General features: G+C 42.7%; 3 protein-coding genes across 8 annotated transcripts in view; 2 read left to right on the top strand and 1 right to left on the bottom strand.

Annotated features, from left to right (window-relative positions):
• The window catches only part of PLA2G7 (phospholipase A2 group VII), a 42,870-nt gene extending 38,709 nt beyond the window's left edge, over window positions 1–4,161 (bottom strand). For 2 of the 5 annotated variants that reach the window (XM_039231215.1, XM_039231219.1), the window contains exons 1-2: window positions 4,121–4,161; window positions 694–784 (exon numbers count right to left, since the gene is read on the bottom strand). The gene's annotated coding sequence lies outside the window, so the exon portion shown is untranslated. Of the gene's footprint in view, window positions 1–649; window positions 785–4,120 lie in introns of those variants that run through there. The other 3 variants (XM_039231214.1, XM_039231222.1, XM_039231218.1) reach the window with 3 other exon arrangements.
• A 10,782-nt stretch (window positions 4,162–14,943) lies between these two features.
• Window positions 14,944–23,610, top strand: ANKRD66 (ankyrin repeat domain 66). Of its 2 annotated transcripts, none has more exons than XM_039231223.1 (3): window positions 14,944–15,667; window positions 17,480–17,708; window positions 22,355–22,627. In XM_039231223.1, exons 1-3 carry the CDS (start codon window positions 15,421–15,423, stop codon window positions 22,515–22,517), a joined length of 639 nt encoding a protein of 212 aa, XP_039087154.1. In that variant the 5' UTR covers window positions 14,944–15,420; the 3' UTR covers window positions 22,518–22,627. The 2 variants fall into 2 exon arrangements, with proteins under 2 accessions (XP_039087154.1, XP_039087155.1); XM_039231224.1 differs by having other exon boundaries at window positions 14,945–15,667; window positions 22,541–23,610.
• A 3,286-nt stretch (window positions 23,611–26,896) lies between these two features.
• Window positions 26,897–27,576, top strand: part of MEP1A (meprin A subunit alpha) — a 61,114-nt gene continuing 60,434 nt past the window's right edge. The window contains exons 1-3 of the mRNA XM_039231123.1: window positions 26,897–26,957; window positions 27,048–27,054; window positions 27,471–27,562. Coding sequence (XP_039087054.1) covers window positions 26,897–26,957; window positions 27,048–27,054; window positions 27,471–27,562 — 160 coding nt within the window. The remainder of the gene's footprint in view (window positions 26,958–27,047; window positions 27,055–27,470; window positions 27,563–27,576) is intronic.

Genomic DNA, 27,576 nt, shown 5'->3' with positions numbered 1-27,576 from the left:
GAGAGAAACAGAGAGCAAGCAGGGAGGGGCAGAGAGTGAGGGAGACACAGAATCGGAGGCAGGCTCTAGGCTCTGAGCTGTCAGCACAGAGCCTGACATGGGGCTCTCACAGACCGTGAGATCGTGACTGAACTAAAGTCAGACGCCCAACCACCTGAGCCACCCAGCCGCCCCTCAAATTATATTTTAAAAATAGTGAGCACTGGGTGGTATATGTAAACCAACTTGACAATAAACTATTTAAGGAAAAAAAAATAAAAATAATGACACACACACAAAAATTGAGAGATACTGTCTACAGTTCATAGGACAGAAGTAAAGGTCTGGATGTACAGTAACTGCAGAGGAGAGAGCAATGGAGGGCATGAGTATACAGAAGTAATTCTATCAGGAGTTTCAGGGAAGAGACCAGATAGGGCCAATATGTTTGTGAGCCAAATGCTCACTCTCTTAGTAGAAATTAGATAGTGCCTGAGATGATCCACTAAAAGGTAATAGTATCACATATTATTTTGGAAACACATGATGGTCACCGGAAATCCAACAAGAAGCACTGTTAAGATTGATCTTTGGGGAATTCAAATGGGGCAGGGATGGGCTGATGTGAGAGAGTCTGGCTTTTCTGCTCTAGTACTTCAGAACAACTTACCTCTTCGAAATATGTGCATAATTACATTGAATAAAAATTTAAACCTTTTTAAAATAGGAATTTTTCAGAAGGAAGGCTTCACAGACAGTGGCTCTTGTGACTGAGTGGGAGGTCATCTGGAAGAAACCATAGCATCTGGAAGAAAGAAAGCAAGAGCACATAGAATGCTGGAACACAATGTAGAGCTGTATGAGCAAAGGCACAGGGATCTAAAAGTGAATGATATTCCTTGGGAATGTCAAGTTCCCCACTGTGGCAAGCATGAGGCTTATAGATGGGGTAGACCAGAAGGTAAGAATGACAAGAGAAGCTGGGATTCCTGAGTCTTCCGAGTAATGCAATGGGGTGTAGAAGGTGAACTCCTTAAGGACAAGGACTATGTCATTTGTATTCCCCTGCATCCAGTATGGAGTCTAGCACACAGTAGTTGTCCCCCCCCCCCACCTAATATTTAAATGAATGAAGAACATCTTGAGGCAAGGGGTAACCATCAACATTTGTAAGCAGAACAGTAGCATCCCTGATTTCTGGAAAACAATATTTAACTAAAAAAATTGAGATTGGAGAAATTGACAACGGGATGAATTGGGAAGCTATGGGGTGAAAGGTGGTGAAATAAACTGGGATAGTGACAGTGGGAACTGAGATAGGAAGATCTCCTTGAGAGATGTTAGCAAGGTATAAAGGATAAAGCAGAGGGATGAGACCAAAATGGCCCCAAGATCTTTAGTGGAGAAACCAGGTAGGTGATGGAACCACTAACTGAGAAAGGAAAAGTCAGAAAAGGAACAGGTTGCTAAAAGAGAGATAATAAATGCAATTCTGTACACACTGAGTTTGAAAGACCTGAGGATGGTGTTTTTAAATTGTGAGTCTTGGGGCACCTGGGTGGCTCAGTTGGTTATGCGTCTGACTTCGGCTAGGGTCATGATCTCACAATTCATGAGTTCGAGTCTCTTGTAGGGCTCTGTGCTGACAGCTCAGCCTGGAGACTGCTTCGAATTCTGTGTCTCCCTCTTTCTCTGACCCTCCCCCACTTTCTCTCACTCTCTCTCTCAAAAATAAATAAACATTAAAAAGTTTTTAAATAAAAATTAAAAAAAAATAAATTGTGAGTCATGAATCATTAATGCCTTTTAAATGTGCTTGGGGAGTTGTGACAAATATTTTTTAATGAAATGGAGCATGATACACTTTAAAGTATATCACATGTCATAAGGTTATGTTGTTTCACAGAAGCTTTGTTCCATAGTATACATATGTAGGTAACTGACATAGAATGTATTTTCTACCATATGTTAAAATACAATGTTTGAGAGCCTTTGCCTTTGGGTACCAGGCAGAACAAGTGGGGGTGTGGGGTTGACTTATTTATTCAACCATTGCCTGTGCACATTTCTTTCCAGCTCTGTATTCAGTGACTTCACTCTGCCAGCTTGAGATCAGCCATAGGGAGGGCTCCATGTCACAGAAATCAGCAAACACTACAAAATGATCCTTTCTTCCAGTGAGCTAGCACATCTGGGTGGAACCATTTCATTAGTTATTCAGGTCCGAAACTCAGTCTCAAACCTGGGCAGAAGACATTTATTTGGAAGTGAAAATGCTGAGAACTCATGGGATTGGCCATAATGGGTTTGCAGGGAGGGGCAGAGGTAGATGACAGAATTCTAAAGAATATTACAGTCATGGACAGTAGGAGAAGAAGCTGGTGAATGAGATTGAAAGAGGCTAGTCAAAGTAAGGATAGAAAATGGGAAAGAGAGGGACGCCTGGGTGGCTCAGTCGGTTAAGTGTCCGACTTCAGCTCAGGTCATGATCTCACGGTTCATGGGTTTGAAGCCCCACGTTGGGCTCTGTGCTGACAGCTAGCTCAGAGCCTGGAGACTGTTTCAGATTCTGTATCTCCCTCTGTCTCTGACCCTCCCCTGCTCACGCTGTCTCTCTCACTCTCTCTCAGAAATAAATAAAACATTTTAAAAAATGAAAAAAAGAAAAAAAGAAAATGGGAAAGAGAAGCTCTGTGGAAGTCAAGAGAAGAAAAGAGGTTTTAAAGGTAAGTAAGATCAACACTATTGATTAGATAGAATGAATGGAGGCTGAGGAAAGGGTCATGAGGCTTAACAATTAGGAAGGAATGGTGACCCCTAAAACGAATAGTGTCATGATAGATGGATGAAGTCAGAGTCTGTAAGGAGTAAATGTAGATGCAATGACAATGAGTGTAGACTATATTTAAGATACTTGATGGAGGGGCGCCTGCGTGGCTCAGTCAGTTGAGTGTCCGACTTCTGCTCAGGTCACGACCTCACGGTTTGTGAGTTCGAACCCCACGTCTGGCTCTGTGCTGACAGCTCAGAGCCTGGAGCCTGCTCTGGATTTTGTGTCTCTTTCTCTGCTCTTCCCCTGTTCACGCTCTATCTCTGTCTCTCTCTCTCTCTCTCTCTCTCTCAAAAATAAAATAAATAGTAAAAAAAAAAAAAAGATATTTGATGGAGAAGAAAAGGAAGGAGGTATGGCTGTAACTTGGGTAAGAGAAAAGCCTGAAGTGACTGATAATGTGGGAGATGGTTCTGAGCTCTGCCTGAGACTGTTTGAAGCTTTCTGAGCTCCATGGTGGCCGGAATTCACTCCTTAGTCATGGAGTCATGGAGTCAGTCAGTCTGTCTGGTGATGCACATTCCTGGATGATGTTTGCTACTCCAGGAACAAGGCCAGAGTGGAGGCTTATCTGATCTTGAGAAATTGGATAGCAGGTTGGCCAAAGGCAAAGAAAATAAGGGAATTGATGGTAATTTGAAAAGAGATTTTTTTTCTAGTTAAGATATAATACATTCCTGTTGTTAGAAATCTAAACAGAACAGCAAATGTAGAAAATGGGTGGGTCACCCAACCCCAACTTTATTAAGTAATTATTTAATATTTGGTGCATATCTTCTTGACATTTTCCCAAACATAGTGCAGTATTTAAGAGGGCTGAGTCAGACAGACCTGGGCTTGAATCCAGTTCTACCTTTACCAGCTCTAAACGGCCTTTGGCAAGTTACATTGACTTTTAACCCCTCAATTTCCTAATCCGTAAAATAGAAATAATATTAGCGTTTATATCACAGGACTGCAGTAAAAACGGAAAGAGATAATGCATGTAAATTGCTTAGAACAATACTAGGCAAGCAGAGTGAACATTTGAAATATGTATGTCTGTATATATATATAAGCATACACATTATATTTATATACGTACAATAAGACCTTGATTTGGGAGCATAATTCATTCCAGAAACATGCTTGTAATCCAAAGCACTTGTATATCAAAGCAAATTTCCCAACAAGAAATAATGGAAACTTAGATGAGTCATTCCACAATCCAAAAATATTCATATAAAATTGATTACAGTACTGTAATGCAATGTAAAATAATAAAGAAAATACAGAGTATTAAGAAAAACAAACAAATTAATCTGTACTTACCTTTGAAAGCCTTCGTGGCTGGTGTGAGGGAGACAAGAGAGAGGAGGGTTATTGTGTAGGACGAAGTTCACTATCACTAACGGAATCACTGCTATCTATTGGCTCAGTGGAATCTTTCTTTTTGTGCAGCTTTGACAGGGAACCTATCCAATGGCACTGGCTTTTGCCTCCCTTTGAGGATTTCACAGAAATGTGACATTGCATTGTCCTTAAACAGATTCATCGTTTGCACTGCTACAGCCTTTGTCGGATGCTGCTTTCCTATAAAATGTTGCACTGTTTCCCACATTTTACACATTTCCCTAATCTTATTTGAAGTGAGAGATTCCTCTGTCTTTTTCTCCTCCTTCTCTACAGATGAGATGCAGGTGTAGACCTCTTATAAAATCTGCATACCTTGTACCTACTTCTCAATTTCCTTCTTTTTTTTTTTTATTATTTTTATTTATTTCTAGGAGAGAGAGAGAGAGAGACAGCGTGAGCAGGGGAGGGTCAGAGAGAGAGGGAGTCACAGACTGAAACAGGCTCCAGGCTCTGAGCTGGCAGTCAGCACAGAGCCCGACACGGGGCTCGAACCCATGAACTGCGAGATCATGACCTAAGCGAAAGTCGGACGCTTAACTGACTAAGCCACCCAGGCGCCCCTCTCAATTTCCTTCTTAACTTCCACAGTAATCATCTTCTTCGTACTGCCTGTCTTTTCAACTTTTATCTGCATGGGGGCCATTGTATACACTTGCACTGATGTTGACTATGGTACAGTGTTAATAAACTCTTGTCATATACTATATTTAATTAACTGGCAATAAAGCAGCAGAGTAAAGGGTCTGTATCTGCAGCAGCCTGACCTAGAATGAAGCAAAGCATCCCTAAGCTTCCTCTTGTATGGAAGAGCAAAGGACTGTCCATGTAAGTGTTTTGAAGTGACAAAAAATACACTAGTGCTAGTTGTGGGCACCTTCCAACGTTCTGAAAAATCATTGATTTCTGCCAAACATTGTGGCCTGAGACTAAGCATCTGAGCATGGGAGAAGATCCCACAATCCCACAATCTCACATCGAGAAAGAAAAGAACCATTGGCTCAGTTGTGATCATGTGACATTTGGCATCACATCCTACTTGTATTGCAAGACATCGCTCCTTTATCAAGTTAAAATGTATTAGAAATGTTTGCTCATCTTGGGGAACACTTGCAGAACAAGTTACTCACAATCTAAGGTTTTACTGTATGCAGGCAAGATCATTCATATATATATATATATATAAATACACACATATGTACATAACATGAATAACCACGAAGAACTGAAAAATGCTGATGACTTGAGTGGGTTGAAAGATGAGAGAGGAGGGTTATTACTATAAGGCTTCAACTTTTGGTTTTAGCTCAGGTCATGATCTCATGGTTCACGAGTTCAAGCCCAGCATTGAGCTCTGTGTTGTGGGTGCAGAGCCTGCTTGGAATTCTCTGTCTCCCTCTTTCTCTGCCCCTCCCCTGCTCTTTCTCTCAAAATAGATAAATAAACTTAAAAAAGATTGATGAATAATATCCCAAACACCTATAATAAAGCCTGATGCACAAAGGCATTCAACAAATATCTCCTTTCCTGTCTCTCCCAGATGCCAGACCACCATTCTGTCCATGTCACTGAACAAAGTCTATATAGGTTTGTTGTTATCATCCTGTTTAGAATTGGAGGGAGGCAGAAGAGAATCAAATCATGGTGTTCTGAGCAAGGGTCAACAATAAGCGGTAAATATGCAATGGAGTGACAAAGTGGTCCAGCCCACCCTTGAACTTGTGGTCACTGCGAATCTCTTCTATATCCTGAGATTAGTTAGGGTAGGGGATGTGGGGAATAAGTTTAGGAATTCCCTGAACTTGCACCAATGGGTTAAGAAGGCTTAGGATGAAAGCATGAAGATTAAATCGGTAAACAGGGCGGAAGCGCCCCCAACATAGTACAAAAGCAGCAAGTTGCCTTCACAGGAAGGAAAGTTCAGAATAGGTATACAGGTAAACTGGGCTGTAGGTCTCAGCAAGGGGAAATTGCCTGGGGCAAAGCAAAAGAAAGGTGCCTTGTTGACCCTGAGGTAGCATGCTCTATCTGCCTTATTCCCTAGGCAAGCTAAGATAAACAGATGGCTCTCCTCAAGCCTGCGGTAAACAACCATCTGCCCAGTGCCTGCCCAGATTTTGTTTTGTGTTGACCCAAACCCCTAACACAAGATATCTTCAAAACACCCTGTCTCTCACACACACAAGCTAATATTCACAGATTCATTGTCTCTTTCTGCACGTTCATCACATTTGTAAGCCTTCTGATCCTAATAAAAATGGAGCAAAGACCTTTACTCTGGACTCTTGTCTCCTCCTGGACATTAGCCTCTCTTGCATTTTAATTCTGTGTCAGCTTTCTTGCTGGACAAGAGAGAACTCCAGACTCAAAGCCTGTGACAGGGGGAGAAGGTAAGAGATGCATTAAAACACAGTGGCTGTATGAATTAATCAAATAACATAATGTCAACGGGGCTCAACATTCTCATCTCTAAGTGAATTTTTGAATCACTATTTCTAGAGTTCCTTCCTGATCTGAAAATGGCTTCTATGGAGAAAATACTTAACAGCAGTCGCTTCAGCCAGAAATGTGAGTCCCAGTGCTTGAGCCAGTGTGGCCGAAGATCAATGCCTGGCCCACAGATACTGTCCAGTGGCCTCTGTGGCCTATCACAATATGAGCCTTGAGGGTAGATTTTTGACATTAAGCCCAGATGAAGCCATTCATCCAGTCACAATCTAAAAAAATTATAACTTTGATAGAAAAAGCACACAAGGCTTTATAAAAATAAGATGAAGATAAATTCTGATCTCGCAAAAATATTAATTCCTAGCACACTGCAAGAAGTAGAATCTGCCAATGGGATACTGAATTTGTGTAGTAAATGCTTTCGATATTGCCTGGCTTTTACTTTGAACTCTCAGCTCAAAGAAGAAAGGAACATGAATCTTGTTCTCCACAGAGCCTAGTACAGTATATACAGCAGTCAGTAAACACATGTGGGAAGAAAGCTAGCAAAGAAATGGAAAGAGAAAGAACAAAAAGAGTGAAAGAGGGAGGTAAAGAGAGAGAGGGAGGGAGAGAGAGATAAAGGAAGATGGGGAGGAAGAAGAAAGAAAGGAAGGAAAGGAGGGAGGGAGAGAGAGAGAGGGCCTGTTAGACTAGCATCATCATAAAGATAGGAGATGCTAGAGTAAGGGATCAAAAAAGAGGAGGCAAGCAGAAACCATCTGAAGGTTTTCTCCTTCCTCCATCCTGTAACAGGTGCTTTATAAATTATTTCAGCTACTCCTCTTTCGTGGTCTTGTGAGAAAAGTGTTAAAACTTCATTTTATTGGTGAGAATTGAGTTTCAGCAAAGTTAAGGGTCTTGCCCAAGATCTCAAGCTGGTTCTGAAAGTGAGGGGTGTACATCCTCTCCACCACCCTGTGGTGGTTATCAAGCAGCATATCTCCTTTACAGTGCCCTGTGGACTGGCAATCTGATTCTCGATTTTCATGCATTTTGATGAAATGCTATTTGTAGAGAAGTTGTCAAGGACCATGCTGGGACTAGGTAAGCAGGCAGGGACTGCTGACCAACTTCAGTGGAAGCAATGGGCAGTCCCCTCCTCACCAGTGGGCAACACCTTCCTGAAGCTGTCGTTGACTGACAGGCTTTAATGGTGAAGGAGGGGCCAGTTTCCATGGTGCAAACACAACAAAGCTCTGGTCCCTAAGATGCCGGCCAGTGCTGAGTGCCTCAGAGCTCAAACAAGATAGTAAGTAATTTTTTTTATGACTCCTGCCTTCAGCTCTTTACTACACTTATTAGAGATCATTCATATTTATTAGAACAGTTATATTTACTGGCTACTTCTTTACATTTCAACACCTGTACCAGAAAGATAGAAATTCAGGTGCACTTAGTGAAATTTAGGGAGATTCGTGTGAAGGAAAGTTTGCTAAATTTCAGTAGTCAGTTGTAGGCTAGTGAATCGGACTTTTTCTACAAATAAATTTTTTTTAAAGAAAGCCTCTAGCAGTATCCTTTATTTAATTTTTTAATTTTTAAAAACATTTCTTTATTTGTTAAAAACATTTCTTTAATGTTTATTTATTTTTGAGAGAGAGAGAGACAGAGCATGAGCCAGGGAGGGGCAGAGAGATGGAGACCCAGAATCTGAAACAGGCTCCGAGCTATCAGCACAGAGCCCGACATGGGGCTCGAACTCATGAACCATGAAATCATGACCTGAACAGAAGTCAGACCTGAACTGAAGTCAGACACTTAACCGACTGAACCACCCAGGTGCCCGTCATTTTTTTTTTAAACAGCTTCATTGAAATATAATCCACATACCATAAAATTCATTCATTTATAGTACATGAGTCAGCGGTTTTTAATATATTCAAAGTTATGAAAGCATCACTCACCACTGCCTAATTTTAGAACGTTTCATCACTCCCCAAAGAAATCCTATACCCATTAGTAGTCACTTCTTATCCCTGCCTCATCTCAGTTCAAGCAACCAATAATCTACTCTCTGTCTCTGTGGATTTGCCTGTCCTGGACACTTTACATAATTGGAATCATGCAATGTGTGGTCTCCTGTGCCTGGCTTCTTTCATTTAGCATGTTTTGAAGGGTTTTTCATGTTGTAGCAGGTGTCAGTACTTTATTCCTTTTCTTTGTCAAATAATATTACATTGTATGAATTTCCACATTTTATTCATGCATTCATCTACTAATGGAATTTGGGTTGTTTCTACTTTTTGGCTATTATGAATAATGCTGCTATAAACATGTGTGTAACAAGATTTTGTGTGGACATATATTTTCATTTCTTTAAGTAAATACCTAAGCATGGAGTTACAGGTCATATGATAAGTCTATGTTTAACTTTTTGAAGCACTACTCACCTGCTTTCCAAAGCAGCTGCTCCATTTTATATCCCTACCGTATGTATGAGGGTTTCAATTTCCCCATAGCGTCAGTAACACTTGCTATTGTCTGTCTTTTTTTTTAAGATTTAAAAAAAATTTTTATATAGTTTTTGTTTTTGAGACAGAGAGAGACAGAGCATGAGCGAGGGAGGGGCAGAGAGAAAGACACACACAGAATCTGAAATAGGCTCCAGGCTCTGAGCTGCCTGCCAGCACAGAACCTGATCTGTAGCTCGAACTCACGAACCATGAGATCATGACCTGAGCTGAAGTCGGATGCTCAACCGATTGAGCCACCCAGGCGCCCCTTGTCTGTCTTCTTGATGACAGTTTTCTAGAAGTTGTAAGTGGTGTTTCAGTGTGGTTTGGATTTGCATTTTCTTCATGCCTAATGATGTTGAGTATCTTTTCAGGTGCTTATTATTTTGTACGTTTTTTCATGTGTGTATTCTTTTGGAGAAATTTCTGTCTATAGTCCTTGACTTGTTTTACTGGAGCCTTTTTTAAAAATGGTTGAATTGTAAGAGGTCTGTATATATTCTGGATACAAATCTCTCATCAGATATGTAATTTGCAAAGATTTTCTCCCATTCCGTATTTGCTTTATGCTTTTCTGAAGGTATTGTTTATAGAAAAACGTTTTTAATTTTGGTGAAGTCCAATTTGTTTCTTTATTTTCTTTGGTTTCTTGTGCCTTTGTTGTCCTATCTATGAACCATGGCCTGACCCAATGTAATGAAGATTTACTCCCATGTTTTCTTCTGTTTTAGTTTTAGGTCTTTTATAAGTCTGGGATCGATTTTAAGTTAAGTTTTGTGTGTGGCCTGAGGGAGGGGATTAACTGTATTCTGGAGTATGTATAAACCCAACTATGTCAGTACCCATTTGGAAAGACTACGTATTCCTCATTGAATTTTTCTGACACCTTTGCCAAAAACCAATTGACCATAATGTAAGCGTTTATTCCTGGACTCTCAACTCTGTCCCCTTTCTCTCTATTTATCTTTATACCGCACAATGTACTTTGTACCACACGTCTTGGTTATTGTAGCTTTATAGTAAGTTTAGAAATTGGAAGCATGAGTCCTCCAACTTTGTTCTTTCGCAAGATTGTTTTGCCTAGCTTGTTTAGCCTGCCTGAGTCCTCTGCATTTCCATCTGAATTGTAGCCCGTCAATTTCTCTGCAAATAAATATAGCTACACATTGGAAACTTCTACTTGAATTGCAACTTATCTGTGGGAAGTTATGGCATGTCCTTGGTGTGGACACAAATGTGAAACTAAGGGGGTTGATTTCAGGCTAAACCTGCTTAAAGGTTTGGACGCGGTGTAAGCAGGGGCTTCCAGGCACTAAAAACTTCCAGATTATAAGAACCGTTCGGCTTTTTGTGACACCTGAAGATTAGAAGTCCTCTAGTACTTCTGTTTACTATTTGATTTTGTCATTGAGCAAATGCTCCAGTGTAAGGGTTTTCTACTAAACCAAACAAGCCAACAAGATAAAACACATCCCATGCCATCTCTCTTACCTAACACATACTGAGTGCTCACTTCATGCAAAAAGGCATGGCCTTTGCTGGGAGCCGCACCGGCCTCTCTGGACGACAGTCACAGCAAGGAAATGGCAGTGTTTGCACAGCTCCTGCCATGAGAAATGAAAACTGGTATCTCTTTCTGCTACTACTGGCTCATGTTGGAAAGGAGTCTGCTGGTATTGACCAGCCTCACAATATCCCAGATCAGACCAATATTCCAAACACAGACACCTCATAAGGAAAAGCATATTCCTGCCTTTACAAAAGAGATTTTAGATGAAAGGTCTGTGGATGATTGTCAAAAGGCTCTTCCTATGGGCCTTGCAGATCCAAGACTTAGATAATAAAGGGGCGTAAGAACACAAGAATTACAATTGAGCCTGGTTCCATGTCGAAAGAGCCTAATTTAGAGTTCAGGAACAGATAAGGGCAGAACTTAAGTTAATACTTACACCTTTTCTAACTGTTGACATATGGCAGTCCCTTCCCTAAGGCCTACTTTCTGCAAACACCTTCCCTTACAGGGGCGGCTGGGATGAGGATAGATGAGAGTAGCTAAAACATAACCCAAAAACAAAGGCTGACACATTTAGGGCCTCCATGGTGTTCACACATTCAGCATCAAGTCAAAAAGGTTTCCACAGGGGCGCCTGGGTGGCTCAATTGGTTAAGCGTCTGACTTCGGCTCAGGTCATGATCTCACAGTTCGTGGGTTCGAGCCCCGCTTCGGGCTCTGTGCTGACAGCTAGCTCAGAGCCTGGAGCCTGCTTCAGATTCTGTAGCTCCCTGTCTCTCTGACCCTCCACTGCTCACGTGGTCTGTCTCTTTCAGAAATAAATTTAAAAAAAAAAAATTAAAAAAAGATTTCTCTTAAAAAAAAAAAAAGATTTCCACAAACAACTTATTAACCAGCTCAAAACCATTCGTCCTCTTGTGAGCCAGAAAGAATGACTCTTAATCCACCTATACACTTAACCTATGATCTAACCTTAGCATTATTAACTTAGAACAAATATGTATGTCATCTTGTTTTTCACGAAGAATACCCTGTTATTTCCTTAGTTGTAAGATTTACTCAACCTCACTATGATTGGAATAGTTCTGCAAGAATACTCCTGTAAAACCTGCTTCTGTACACTTTCCAAAGCATCTTATCACAAAGAGTTGTCCATTGTAAAAATTCCTTTTTCTGATGTCATGTTATCTTTTGACCTATAAATAAAGACACCAAAACCGACAGGATGGAGATCCCTGCCTGGTGACCAGAAAGAATCTCGGGGCTCTCTCACTCTCTCTCTCACCGACACCGTCCATCCTTCAGGGACCCCTGGACCTGCGGGAGTCGGCCTCCGCCACGCCTTGTCCAACACATCCAATCATTCTGAAGCACTGATTCAGGCTGAGGCCCGGGCATCTATTCTTTTTAAAAACTCACCGGTAACTGTCACATAGTCCCTCAGTGAAGAACAATGGCTGCATCCTTACTGCTTCTCCCTTACTTCAGGTCTCTCCCCTGCCTTATAATAGCCAGAGAGATATTGCTCCTCAATGTGGTCACCACTTATGATGGTGACTCTCAGTTGGCAAGCACGGTGAGTTTTGGAGAGCCAACCGCTCCCTTGTCTGTTCTTAGCACTTGTCTCCTGAGCTCACCACTGTGCCTAGTCTCTACCCAGAGCCCTGCTGCTCAGCACCTACATTTTGGGGACTCTGCTGTAGGCAATTTCTGGGCACTGAGCAGTAGAAATAGTCCAGTCAAGTTACCTTGCCTCCCACCAGCTGTCAACTGGAAATGGTTGGGCTCTTGGAGAGGAGAGAGGGCATCCTGGGATGTGGGCATCACTGAGGTAAAGGGAAAGTGACTATCCTTCTAGCCAGACCCCTCCTCCCCGGGCTGGTTGGTTTTTGCCCTGAGAATGTCTCCAGCTGAGGGCTACTGGGCACAAAGCATGCTCACCCACCACCCCCACCAATCCTTCCTCTCCCAAGATGGCCGCCCCTGGCAGGAGTTTTTCTCTTGTTACATAATAGTTACCTAATGTTAAATAATAGTCTTGATTTTTGTCTCTTGGCCCACAAAGGCTAAAAAATTTCCTGTCCAGCCCTTTATAGGAAACACTTGTGGATCCTTGGTCTATACATCAAACCTGGAGCCACTTGCCCTTTGTAGAATGTGCCTCCCTCCTCACATCAGCTGCGCGGTTGCCTGAGTTGGATTTTCCACCACTGCGAAGCCCAAGAAGACTCTTTATTTATCCTTTTGGAATGTGGTTTAGGTCACTTTCAGAAAAAAGTCCTGAAGAATGGTCCTTTCCTTGTGTCCCCAGAAAGTCACTGCCATTATAATGCTTAGGACATGGCGTGTTAATTATCTTATGTTATGCACTCTCCCGCTCTAGGGCTGTTCTCATATTTCAGCCTACATCAGTAAGTCTGATGTGAGTCTCAGTAATTCACGTCTCTAACAAATTCCTAGGTGCTGCTGCTGCTGGGCCACAATGTGTCTGGTTGACTCCAAAATCTTCTTGAGATCACAACTGAAATGTTGGGACCAAAGAGAATTCTCATTGGCCCGACTGCAATGACTCTCTCCTCATTCTTTAATTCAGTCCCAACTCTTGGAGTGCCTGGGTGGCTCAGTCGGAGCAGTGATCGACTTCGGCTCATGTCATGATCTCACAGTTTGTGAGTTCAAGCCCCGCATTCGGTTCTGTGCTGACAGCTCATAGCCTGGAGCCTGCTTTGGATTCTGTCTCACCCTCTCTCTCTGCCCCTCCTCCACTTGCAGTCTGCCTCTCTCTTTCTCTCCCCAAAATAAATAAAAGCTAAAAAATTTCTATCCTAACCCCTATTTGTTTATATCCATAATCTCAAACTTACTGGTCTCAGAACTCCTTTACCTTATTATTTACCTCGTTAGAAATTAAAACTGAGAAAAAATTTAAATGTTTATTAAGTCACTTACAAAAATCATAGCAAGCTTCATATACAATAACATCAATAATATTTTTATGAAAAATAATTACATTTTCTAAAGTAAAAGAAATGAGAAGAGTAACATTATGTATTTATGTATGTATGTAGTTGAATCCCTGTAATATGTGGCTTAATAGAAGGCAGGTAGGTTCTTAGATCTTCTGCATTCAAGTTTGTTGTTTTGCCTGAACTATACAAAGAAAATCTGGTTCCACATATATATACAAGGAAAAGGGAAGAGTATTTTATAGCCTTCTCAATTTTTTAAAATGTTTTATTTATTTCTGAGAGAGAGAGAGAGAGAGAGAGAGAGAGAGAGGCAGCATGAGTAGGGGAGGGTCAGAGAGAGAGGGAGACAAAGAATCCGAAGCAGGCTCCAGGCTCTGAGCTAACTGTCAGCACAGAGCCCGAAAGGGGGCTTGAACCCACGAACTGTGAGATCATGACCTGAGCCGAAGTCGAACGCTCAACAAATTGAGCCACCCAGGTGCCCCTTTTGTAGCCTTTTCAGATAACTGCAGATATTCTTCTTTGATACTATACCCAAACTGACACATGGTACTGCTTTTTAGGTGAGTTGGAATCTGAAACCTCAGTTACTTTTCACCTCTGTCTCACTAAAATCCACAGGTCTATCTTAAATGGATCTCTCAACCCATGCATGATTTTGTAACATCATACACTTGTCATTTTGAAAATACATGTTCATGGGGTTATGCAGACTTTCCAAACGTTGACACATTTTGTTACAGAATATTTTAAAATCACTTTTATTAAGTTATGGAATTAAGGGTCAACATTTATAATTCTTACTACTACTGTGTCTTTATTTTATTTTATTTTTATTTATTTTTGAGAGAGAGAGAGATAGAGTGCAAGCAGGGGAGGGACACAGAGAGAGGGAGATACAGAATCTGAAGCAAGTTCCAGGCTCTGAGCTGTCAGCACAGAGCCTGATGCGGGGCTCAAACTCACAAATGGTGAGATCATGATGTGAGCCGAAGTCGGATGTTTTACCGACTGAGCCACCCAGGTGCGCCCCATAGTTTCCTTACTGAAACTAGCTTTTTTAAAAAAATTTTTTTGGACTCTATGTGTGTGATGATGAAGAACACCGTGACTGCTAGTCTAGTTTGGTATCACTGCCACCGCCTTGCTTTGTGCTAAGGCACCAGAGGCTTTCTACATCATTGCTTTTCAACCATCAGGACAAATGTCAGCACAGTGAACAAGGCCAATGACATTTAAATATTATAATGAAAATACTTTTGACCTCATGGAGCCCCTGAAAGAGTCCTAGAGATTCCTAAGCATCTGTAGACTATAGTTTGAGTACTGATTGGTTTATGTATTAATGTTGTAAATAACTTGTAGCCATGTCATTTGCATGTTTACATCTTGTCGGTCTGAACGGGTGTGCCAATAGCATTCAATTCCTGTGGAGTAATTGCTCTGTCTCCAGTCAGTAAACCTTTCACATGGATTGTCATTGTACCCTCACAACAATTCTGGCAAGTTATATCCATGTTATAGATGAGAAAGGTAAGGCACAGAAACACACACTTAATTCAGAATCAGACTACCAGCGCTTTGGAACAGGAACTGGAAACAGCACTAGACAGTGGTTTGAGGCCAAATAGAAAATGCCAAACTATGAGGTAAGTCTATATTCCCCTAGGCAAAAGGGAGCCATTGACAGTTTTTAGGTAGGGGACTGGCATGTACTAACCACGGTGGCTGGGATCCAAAGACACCCTCAGCAGAGCACACACATGCAAATGTGTGAGGTGAGAAAGAAAGTAAATGATAATCCTGTGGAATCACTTCCTGAGAATCAAGATTGTAGAGAACTTCCTAAGTGGCATGTTTTTCCCAGTTATTTTAGTCATGGAATTCACCAAAATGGCAGACATGACAAAGCTCCACCAAGCCGTGGCTGCAGGCGATTACAGTTTAGTGAAAAAGATTTTGAAGAAAGGTCTCTGTGACCCAAACTACAAGGACGTCGACTGGAATGACCGAACTCCACTTCACTGGGCTGCAATCAAAGGTGAGTGGGCAATGCCTGGGTAGAATCCATCTTTGGGAGTCCGCCATTTGTGAAGTTACCAGTCTGTGTGGGGTAGTAGAAGGGACATTTCTTGAGAGCCAAATGGAACACTTCAACCCTGGCACCACCACATACTGGTTGTAGTACTTTAAGCAAGTTATTTAATGTCTCTGGACCTTAATTTATTCATCTACATATGGGACATCGATGCTACCTTGGAATCTTGTGGTGAGGATTCACTAAGATAATGAGTATACAGTGCTTAGCACATAATTGAGTGGTTAGCTCTCAATTAATATTAGTCTTCTGACCTCGTGGCCTCCAACAAGAAAGAGTCCCTTTCTTGTTGGACAGGGACTCTGTTTTGTTCATTGCTGTACCCCCCATGCCTCACATGGCTCAGTTACAGTATTCAAGGAGGATAGTGGCAAAATCTCAGCCAACGGGCTTGTCGAGGCCTTCAGAGATGGAACACCATTGAAGAATGGCAAGTAAAAGAGTATTATCCTCAACTTTGCTTTTTAAAATTTTGTTTTGACTTCTGTATGGAGAATGGATTGGCAGGAAGCAAGACTGGACACAGACAAATCAGTTGGTAGAATTTGGCAGAAATTTAAGTACAATGAGATGGTAGTCATACTGAAGCACCTTTCAGTGATCATTTGCTACACCTTTTAGTGATCATTTGCTACATCCTGGGCTTATGCTGTATGTTATGTCTGTGATTTCATTTGTATTTCATGAGAACTCCGTGAGGAAGGAAGTGATAATATTTTTAATTTACAAATGAGGAAACTGAGCCTCACATCTTTGTTTCTTGTCTGGGACGCCATAGTTAGCAGCTGTTACTTACTGGCAGGAATGAGCCCACATCTGTCTTCCTCAAAAGCCTGTGCTCTTAATCTGTCCTAACCATAAAGTCAGTGGGACTTAAAATATTTTTTTATTGAGGTATAACTGATATACAGCATTATATCAGTTTCAGATGTACAATACGATGAGTAAAGTTTTGTGTGTATTGTGAAATGACCATCACAGTAAGTAGAGTTAAAATCTGTCACCATTTGTAGTTACCAAAAAGTTTTCTTGTGATAACTTTTAAGATCTACTCTCTTGGCAACTTTCACATATGCTCAACAGTACTATTAGCTATAGTCACCCTGTGGTACATTACATCCTCAGGACTTACTTATTTTATAACTGTACCTTTTGCCAGTCTTTACTCATTTCTCCAACCCTTAATCCCCCACCTCTGGCAACCACCAATTTGTTCACTGTACTGATGATATTGGTGTGTTTTTTGTGTGCATGTTTTTTTTGTTGTTGTTGTTTTAGATCCCACATATAAGTGAGATCATAAGGTATTTCTCTTTATCTGACTTATTTCACTTAGTGTAATGCCCTCAAGGTCCATCTGCGTTGTTGCAAAATATTTGTTTTTGAGTCACCACTGAGTCTGCCAAAAACAGCGAACATGACAAGTGCCCAATGGGCATGTGTACAGTCATTTAGGAGGGAAAACAAGATTCCTAGGAATGGAAGGGGGTAGGGAGGGGGTGCCCTGGAGGGAGGGAGTAGAGGGAACACTTGGAGGGCCCAGGCCTCTGGTGTGAGCAAGGTTCATGGAGTAAGGTGGTGAACTGCGTCCCTGGTAAAAAGGGGAGGAGGGGGGTGAAGATGATACTAGAAAACTGGAAGCGCCTCCAGGCAAATGTCTTCTTTCTCTTGCACTACCTACGCTAGTTCTGGCCACAGTGGGGGCAGAGACATTTTAATCTTAACCTCCTCCTGTTTCTTCCTGTTACATCTAAGGGCATTTGGAGGTGATGCAGCTCCTTCTAGAATACGGAGCCAGGCCCTGCCTGGTAACTGACGTGGGCTGGACCCCAGCCCACTTTGCAGCTGAGTCAGGCCACGTGAATGTGCTCAAAATGCTCCATGCATTGCATGCTGCCATCGACGCCCCCGACTTCTTTGGGGACACGCCAAAGAGGATCGCACAGATCTACGGGCAGACCGCCTGTGTGGCGTTTCTGGAGAAGTAAGTTTCGTTTATTTCCAGCTAGAGAAATGGCAGAGAAACAGGAGCCTGTGGTCAAGATATTTGCCAACTCCGTGGTCTCGGGTCCATGGAAATGAATGAGCAAATTCAGCTGACTGTCGTTTGAGTTTTTATGAACTTTTCGGGAATGACTGGTTTGGGTGGAAGCTATATTGCTTTAGATTATGTGAAATCTTTTGTTGTTATATTATACCAAAATTACAAATATTTGAATTATACATACTTATAATAATGTTAACAGCAATATATAATTATTATAATTGTTATTTTTGATTACACACAAATTATCTCAGATAAGAGAGGTGAGACACCAAGTTTGAAAATGGGACATGATACAAGATTCATAGAGCTCCTTCAGATTGATGAAACATATTCATACTAGCTCTGTGACTCGGGCAAGTTGAGTCCAAGGTCATAAAACAGGCTGGCTCAGTGTTCTCATTAAAAATGAACTTGGTGAATTAGGCTATCCACTGTAAGGTCCCTCTACCTTTGAAAACTGCTGTTCATCTATGAATCTTACATTCTCACACTCCCCAAAGATAAGGACTTTTCTAGCAGTTGTGAATCTGTTCTCTCACCCACGCATTCAAATAGAATTAAAGATCAATTATGTACGTGACAGTTGCAGCTTTGGGAGGGATGGAAGTAAAATTTAGGAATTTATGATCTGGTTGGGTTAATAAATAATTCATACAAGAGGCAGTAAAGTAATGGAATGAGGGTGGCATTGTTGAAAACCAAAATGAGATCCATAGCAAATCTGTCCCTAGGGCAGGGCAGTTCATGGCAGGAGGGGGGTGGGGGGTGGCTGTCAAACGCCCATCTAGGAACTTGAAAATAAAGTTATCTTCTGTAAAGTAAAATAATTGCTTACAATGAGGTTAGATATCTGTAGAAGTAACCGAAGATTACTCTCTTAAGAAGGTGTTCCACATTCTTAAGGAGTGCCTGGGTGGCTCAGTCAGTCAGTTAAGCGCCTGGCTCTTGATTTTGAGGTCACAATCCCAGGATTGTGGGATCAAGCCCCATGTTGGGCTCTGTGCTGAGTATGGAGCCTGCTTGGGAGTCTCTCTCTCTGTCCCTTTCTCTCTGCCCTATCCAACATATACACATGCTCGTGCTCTGTCTCTCTCTCTCTCTCAAAAATAAACAAATAAATAAAATAAAAAGATTAAAAAATATTCAAAATTATAATTAAGGTGATTTGGGAGGTAAAGAGGCAGAACCTTAAGTCCTGACTTGAACTTGAGTCCTGACTTGAACTTGACTCTTCTCCCCAATCCTGCATCATCTCCTACCTGCAGTGACCTTCATCGATTGTGGACCTCAGCGTCTGCAGCAGCATCCTCTGAACTTTTAAAAACTCTAACATATCACTAGGCCACCATAGTTCTCTCTGTTCATTTTGACAGTTCTTGGGTCACTGCCCAGGGAGTTAAGTGCATCCAGACCTCTTCTCATTCAACTCCTCTTTCCCTCCTGATCCATCGCCTGCCTGAAAGTTCCACGATCTTCGATCTGTTGGCCTACGTGGACACATGATACACCACTTCTTCCACTCTGTTCCCATGATTCTTAGGTTTCCAGCCATTTGTCCTTCTGTATCATATGACCCAGAATTCCCACCCTTGAGTCAATGTCTCTCTTCTCCACTCCTGTGCTTTATCTGGTGGAGACAAGCCTGTAGAGAAGTACACAGGCACCATCAAATTCTGGGATTTCTGTCTTCAGCTGAACCCTTAGAACAGTTTGACTATCTCTTCTTGTCCTGCTGCTTCATTGACAACTCACGTCCTCTACCCCTTCCTCAGCAAGTAGGCTTTCTCCTTCACACAGAAGACTGAAGCCAAGAGCATACGTATTTCAGCCTCTTACACCTCCATATGGTGTACACACCTACACCCATTACTTCTTACCTTCCTGTCTATCCTTCTGGGAGAAGTGTTATCCCTCCATATAGGCACTGACCCAAACTTTCATACCTCCTACCAGGTCATCATTCCCATATTCTCTATTGCATCTTTTATTCTCTCTTCTGTATTTTAGCTTTTTTCTATTCCTTCCCCTCAGTCCTTATTGGCCTTTGAATATGTTCAAATAGATCTTACTGAACAAACACACGGACAGTTGGAGGTCCTTCTACTGTCTGCTGTCTGTTTTCTCTTCCTGCATTTCTATGCTACTGGAATGTCAATCGATGGAACGGTCCCTACTTCCTCACCTACCTTTGCACTTGTACTGAAACAGGGCTCTTCCAGGGAGGTCCTTATTGCTAAATCAGTGACCTCTTATCAGATCTCATCTTACGTCCACTTAATTTGGAATTTGACCACTCTTCTCTTTTTCTCTGTCTCCTTGGATAGCTTTTCTCTTCTCTGATGAGGAAGTTCTCTTCTATTTCTACCTCTCTTCTCTTCTCTTCTGTCTCTCTTCTGTTTCTCCTTTTACCTATCTGATCATTTCTTCTCATGGTTTTTTTTGAATTCGTATTCTTTTTTTTTTTTAATTTTTTTAATGTTTTATTTATTTCTAGGAGAGAGAGAGAGACAGCGTGAGCAGGGGAGGGTCAGAGAGAGAGGGAGTCACAGACTGAAGCAGGCTCCAGGCTCTGAGCTGGCAGTCAGCACAGAGCCCGACGCAGGGCTCGAACCCACGAACCGCGAGATCATGACCTAAGCGAAAGTCGGCCGCTTAACCGACTAAGCCACCCAGGTGCCCCTTGAATTCGTATTCTTGCATGCCTTTTAGATGCTGAGACTCCTCAGGATCTTATCCTGGGCTGTCCCTCCCTAGGGACCAGTGGGTGGATAAGCATGACACATGACCCTAGCATAACAGGATAAGTGGTTCCTCCAAATAGTGGGGGGAAGGGGGGGTTGTTATTACCAGGAAGAGTTGGCAGGCAGGGCTGAGCAGACAAAAACAACAAAGATCGGCCACATCACATGTGAGTCATGTTTAGTTATTATCATCGTGCATGGAGAACTTCCCTTTTGACAGTTAAGAGGGTTCAGAGAGAAGGAATCCTGATTAAGAGGAAATTAATCTGGACCTTGAAAGATAGTGAAGGCCTGACTCATGGAGGAGGGAGAAAGATTGTTGATTTGGAGAAGAGGGCACCAAGTTGAAAGTGTGTAGAGATTGTGTGTACGTGTGAGGAGGTGGAGGTGGGGTGAAAGGATGAGCGGCCCGGCTGAGTACACCATTCATGCTAGAGAGAAGTGGAGAATGAGATTGTGTGGGTAGGAGGTCACTGTGGGGTGGGCAAGCAGATGAGTGTGAACTCATCCAGGCTTTGACAAGATGAAACAGATGCTCTAGCAAAGTTTCTTCTGTAGGGGAAGAGATGGCAGTGGTGGTGTGCAGCTAGGATTGGAAGCACTTAGACTATAAGTAGGGAGACCACTGAGGAATTTCTTAATGGCTCATGTTGTGAGCAGGTGCACTCCCAGGATAGGATGATGAAAAGAAAGGATATCAGAGAATTTCAGAAGAAGCCTAGACAGTATTTGACAACTTCCTGAATATCCTAGGGGTTCCAATGAAGCAATTCTACTTTTGATTCAGCCTCCTGTAAGTAGTAAATCTCTCCTTCAACAAATATTTTGGAGCCCTACGGTGACCATGGCTTTGAACTAGATACCAAAAAGGATTTAAAGATAAATCAAATACAGTGCTGGACATTAAGTTCCTTGTGAGAGAGAGGAGATACTTGTTTACATAAATAGCACTACTAGGGTACAGAAAGTGGAGAAGCTTAAAAAAAGCAGGGCAGAGGAAGGATGCTATGCTATGTGGTCTAAATATGGAGTGGTTACTTCTTGTTGTTAAGGAGACAAGCAGTTTTGCTATCTTCTTATTGAACTGTGCTTTGTAAAGCTTTGTACTTGAACTACTTCAAACCATACTGTTGTATGCTTTTGTTTGTCCATGTGTGTATGATGCTCTCTTCACCTGTTTCTCTCTGATCTGTTCTATTGTGCTACATCTATCACCTATCTACATATCATGTATCTTTTTACAAATCCTTCTATACATATAATACATATGTGCTTATGAATACTTTAATTTCTTTTTTAAATGTTTCCATGCTTTAAAATCTTATACAACAGAAGCGCCTGAGTGGCTTCATTGGTTAAGCACGAACTTTGGCTCAGGTCATGATCTCTTAGTTTTTGGGTTCGGTCCCTGCGTGGGGCTCTTTGCTGACAGCTTAGCCTGGAGCCTGCTTGTGATTCTGTGTCTCCCTCTCCATCTGTCCCTCCCCTGCAAGCACTCTGTACCTATCTATCAAAAATAAATAAACGTTAAAGCATTATTTTGATAAAAATATAAAATCTTATACAACAAATGGACATGGCTTTATAATTAGAAAAAAAAAAAAAGACAACTGAAAAAGAAACGAAGGAAAACAGTGTCCTGGTAATACGCTGGTGGCTCTGTAAATGTGAGCACTTCAGCATTTGCAGCGCCTTCTTCGCCCTAAGTGCCCATCCTTGCCTCTGTGAACTCCCCACTCCGGGCATGCCATTTTTCTCCACCTCAGTAGCTTCTTTAGTGTCTGAGGTCCCTAAGCGTACACTTGGAAATACCTGAACTTGGCCTCCTTCCTTCCCTTCCAGCCTACTAAAGTGGCCAGGTTGTGCGCAGAGGTCAGGAAGAGATGCCCATGCTGATGCCAGCACAGGCTCTCCCATCCGGCTACTGAGGGCCGCCATCTTGCCGGCACAGGTTCTCCCTTCCGGGGACTCAGAGCCGCCATCTTGCCTCCACAGCCTCTCCTGAGCTGCCTTCTTGCCCCTCTCCAGGGCTGAGCCCGAGTGCCGGGACCACCGCCGCGCCGCCAGGCAGAAGGGGCTGCCTCTGGACCAGAAGGATGAAGACTGGGATGCCAAGAAAAGGGAGCTGGAGCTGTCTCTTCCTTCCTCGAAAGAAAGCACTAATAAGAAAAAGATTTAAAAAATTCGAGGCCCGGCCAGGCTGAGCAATCCCAAGGAGAAGAGAGTGTGAGGACAGCGCTGGCGGCTCTGGCACCCATGTTTTCTGCGGGAGTAACTTTGCCTGGCACCAGACTTGGAGTGGTTAGATCTGTGCTGTCTTTAGGTGATTCTAGAGACCATTCCGTAAGACCATTCTGTAGACGGCCTTCTACCGGGGGCCCGTGACCTGTCATTCAACCTAAAGCCTTGCTGGGTGTTCCCTGCAGGAGCTGCTGCCTCCTTGCCAATCTGTGCTGTCACACGTATTGCCCGCAAGGGACAAGCGTTAGCTACTTGCCTTTGGACACCAGTCCTTTGCACTGTCAGCATCCCCTGACCCCTTACATGCGACTACGGAATTATAGGGGGGCAAAGCACGAGGTCTCCCTAAGGAAACTTGATGGTTTCAGTGAAAAGAAAAAAAAAAAAAGAAGTAACAATAAAATCCCAGAAATTTCCAACCTATTCAGTTCAACTAATCTCTGAAAAAAAGATGTATTTGTTGTTAATATAAGCCAGGCAAAGAGGTGAACAAATGTAGCTCCCCGTTTCCCACTTTCTTATTTTTCCCCCCCTTTGCAGATTAGAGGCTCACAATCTCAGCATGGTCATTTTTACCAATGATCACTTCTACATAAGAAAAACAGTCTGGGTGATAGACCAACTTAGCAATAACTGGAAAGCCCAGCAAGAATTAATTTCACCTCACATGAGAAATGAGAGGTAGCATAAAGAGTGACTGTGTGATTACAGCTCTATTTGTGCAATGTGTATTTTAGGAAATCCAAATACAGATCAGGTATGTCCAATGAAAATATTGCATCTAAATTGGGATCTGTTCCAAATGTAAAATACATATCAGATTTTGAATCCTTAGGAAAAAATGTAAAACATCTCGATAATATTACTGATTACATGTTGAAATGATAATATTTTAGATATTAAGTTAAATAAAATGTATTACTAACACGAATTTTACCTTTCTCCCTCTGCTTTTCAAAATATGTGGCTGCCAGTGGGCACCCGGGTGACTCAGTCCCTTAAGTGTCTGACTTTTGATTTTGGCTAAGGGCTCAGGTCATGACCTCCTGGCATGTGAGTTCAGTTGAAGCCCTGCATCTGGCTAAGTGCTGATGGCACAGAGCCTATTTGGGATTCACTCTCTACCCCTGTCACCTCTCCCCACCCTGTGTGCATTCTCTTTCTCAAAAATAAATTTAAAAATTTTTTTAATTTAAAATTTTAAAATTATTTAAAACATTAAAAAAGAAAATATGTGGCTGCTAGAATGTTTAAATTATATAGGTGGCTTGCCCCCCACCTCCCCCCCCAATCAGAGAACACTGTGGCAGAATCCAGAAAATATTTACAGCCTCCACCAGGCAGATGGCCCGATGCACTCCAACTGGCTACTCTAACATTCTAGATTTACTTGTTTCTCTACCTTCCTCAATGTCTTTAGACATCTAACATCTTCATTACACATTCCTCAATTAATGTTTATGTTAATGCAGGCCATGCTTAGTTAAATTACCTGAAATGAATAAATGCTTGAACGTCTTACAGGAAAGTAGTATAGCCGTGGAGGAAACCCTTTCTAACGTTTATATCCATCATGAGCATCAGTCACCTTTCTCCTTGCTCAGAGGTGCACAGAGGTGGCTCCTGCTCACCTTGCTACTGGTGGTCCTCAACCGGTATGAACTTTGGAAGACACCTGACTCAAGCTGGTCCAATAAGATTCTTCTCCTGGGGGCATCAAAAGGGAGGCCCTGGGCCCGCTGGTTCTGGGGTATGAGACTAAACTCTGGGTGGAGTGGTGTCTCTGACTCTGTCCTAACACTACCCTACCTCTCCTCACCACTGCCCTTGATGTCTGTGCAGATCCCATCCTCTCTATCTCAAGTTCATACTCCCCCCACCCCTACTCAAGTCACAGCACACCCAGACAATTGTAGGTGGAGGGAGTGGGGGTACAGTGGAAAAAGGCCCCTCCCCCAGCCCTAACTCCCCAATTTGGGAAAAAGAGAGGCCGGTAGTTGTCTGTCATCAGTCATCCCAAGACCCGGTCTTCTCACCAGTGCCCTACCCCCTCACCACCAACGATGGACCCTTCATGAATGAGCCCCCTCCCTCACTGAACCCTCATTCCCATCTCTAGACCCCTTCCATCTCAGAGCCTTCAGCCCCTTCAAAGAACCTCCTCTCCACAGTTTCCCCTCCACCCTCAGCCCTGGCCACACCTTCAAAGACTGCAGTCAGAGCCTGTGACTGAGCTGGGCTGTGGTCGGGCTTGCGTTCTGCACCTCCCCTCCTGACTGGGCCTTTCTGGGGCCCCTACTTCCCTGTGACTCCTCAGGAGCAGAGGAGTCTCCACTACCACCTCCTCCCTCAACATCGCCTCTGGCCCCTGAGCAACCCACAATGGGTCTTCCTCTGGAGCAGTATGGCCCCCTGAACACCAGCCACCATGTGCTGGGCTGAAAAACAGTAGGGAAGTCTTGCCCAGAGGTTGGAGCTGGAGGGTAGCAGTCTCGCCTGGCCGGTCAGGTTCCTGTTTCAGAAGAACACTGATGGCCAGATCTTGTGGCCCAGGGGCTGGGGTGGGAGGACTTGGGAAACCATGGGGCTGAGGCTGCCTACAAGGCCTGCCCTCTTAGCCTTGGTAGGCCCCTTGAGGGAGAATTAATAGAGGTAAGAGCAGTATAAAGGAGGACATTTTAACAGCCAGGACTCCCACAATTAAGCTGGCTGACCTGGAGGAGTCCAAACGGAGACAGGTGAACACATTGTGGGGATACGTGAGACTCCCACATAGGAGTAGGCTGGACTCGGGAATTTCTGTGGCCCTGGCTCGAATTTCACACCCCTCAGAGTTCACACCTGGGTCATCCATCCATCCATAAAAGATTCTTCTGGTAACTTGGAAAGAAATCTGGGAGGGTGGACCAGTAGCCTATAACGTCAGACCTGTGGAGGGGCTAATTCTACACAGGGCTGAGGAAGTGTAGGGAGTGCTCTACAGAGAGAGAGAAAAGACTGAGGCAAAAGATGGTGGGTGGGGTGTGGGGGGGGATGAGAGTGGGGGTGGGGTAGGGAGTGGGGGTAGGGTGCAGTGGGAACACGCATCCACATGCACAGCTTTCTAGTTTCGAGTTCTGGTTCCTTACTCAGGAAATCTGTGAAATATTGCTTTCATAATAATATTTCCTCTTTTGCTTATAGAATACTGAATTGATCCCTCCTCCTCTTTTTTAAATGTTTAAAAAACTTTTTACCAGCAGTCTTTTCTAAAAAGTACTGTATTATAAGACCATGGGCTTAGGAGTCAAGTAGATTTAGGTTTATATCCTCCCTTATGAAATAGGCAAAAGAATCCTTACTTCCTGGAATTATAGTGAGAATAAGATGAGATGTGTGGCCTCATGCTGGCACTGGCACTGTGTAACAGGTCCACGTGATGGCTATTAGGTTCCTATAGGAGCTCAGTTTTCTCCTGAGATTCCCAAAGGGGTCCAGCAATAATGTCCTGTGTGGGTCAGTTGAGGCTCTCCATTTTCCAGTCCATAAATACGCCCGTTCCTAGTTTCATGGCATGGATCATAGTCTGTCTTCCATTATTAGCTCCACAGACCTGGACTAAACTAATAAGTGTTCTCAGGGTCCTTTGCTGCGGCTATAACCCCATGGCCACCCAGTGTCCTTGCTGAGTCCCTCTTTCATTGTTAGTCTCACGGAGGCACTAGAAAGAAGAGCTTGTGTATAGTAAATGAGAGCAATAAGCAGAGGACACTGAAGACTTTGGTGCAACGTGGATTCTGTACTAAGCAGGTATTATATCTAATCTGCATGACTCACTTGCAAGGCAGGTCTTACTATCTCCCAGTGATGTCACAAACAGAAATTCTGGGAGGTTGTGTGACTTATCCTAAGCCACCCGGCTAATGCTCGTAAGCCTTGAAAGTCTGCCTGGCTTGGAAGGAATTCTAACCATTCAGGCTCTGGAATCTCCGTCAGATTGCTTAACTTCTCTAGAGTCCTCACCTGTTAACTGAATTTTAACAGAATTGTTTGCAACAATTCTGAGCATTTGAGACAGAAGACACGTACTTCCTCAACATCCTCCTTTTTAAATAAGGCTCTCAGCAATGTTTGCCCTCATTTATTCTTTGTGCTCTCAGAACCATGACCATGATAGCTGTGGTGCTTAATGAAGACAAAGGAAATAAAGAGGGGGCAATGGATGGTAAGGAACACCAGTTATGACCACGTGATCAGTTACAGAGCTAAGGACTGTGATTCTCATGAGTATTCCTCCTCGTTTTATTATGAACAGGTTTGGGGTGTGTGTGTGTGTGTGTGTGTGTGTGTGTGTGTGTGTGAATGCAAAGTGGTACAGACACTTTGGAAAATAATTTGGCAGGTTCTTATATAGTTAACTATACACTTATGTATGACTTAGCAACTCCAATCCTGGGTATGTACCCAAGGATTTTTGTTTCACAAAACTTACATTCATATAAAATCTGTAAGTATTTGTAGCAGCATTAGTCATAGTTGCCAGAAATTATTGAGACTATCTAATTGTCCTTAACTGGTGAGTGGATAAACAAACATGGTGCATCAATCCCATGGAATATGTATTATTTAGTAATAAAAGGGAATGAACTACTGATACACAAAGAACATGCGTGAACCCCAAATCCATTATGATAAATATAAGAAGCCAGATTCAAAGGCCTGTATGAATCATTTATAGGACGATCTGGAAAAGACAACTAGGACAGAAAACACATCAGTTGTTGGCAGGGACTGAAGAGAGAGGGAAGTGCTGTCTACAGAGGGGCACAGGTAAGTTTTTAGGG

This window comes from Hyaena hyaena, unplaced genomic scaffold, assembly GCF_003009895.1.
Source record: "Hyaena hyaena isolate Hyena2069 unplaced genomic scaffold, ASM300989v1 scaffold_55, whole genome shotgun sequence".
Classification (NCBI taxonomy): Eukaryota; Metazoa; Chordata; class Mammalia; order Carnivora; family Hyaenidae; genus Hyaena; species Hyaena hyaena.
The sequence above is the reverse complement of the archived record's forward strand: the minus strand, read 5'-3'. Positions and strand labels throughout refer to the sequence as shown.

Coding starts and splice junctions, on each gene's coding strand:
- ANKRD66 (XM_039231223.1), top strand. CDS start 15,421: ATGATAATCCTGTGGAATCACTTCCTGAGAATCAAGATTGTAGAGAAC. Junction 15,668..17,479: donor TCACTGGGCTGCAATCAAAG/GTGAGTGGGCAA, acceptor GTTACATCTAAG/GGCATTTGGAGGTGATGCAG. Junction 17,709..22,354: donor TGTGTGGCGTTTCTGGAGAA/GTAAGTTTCGTT, acceptor CTTCCCTTCCAG/CCTACTAAAGTGGCCAGGTT.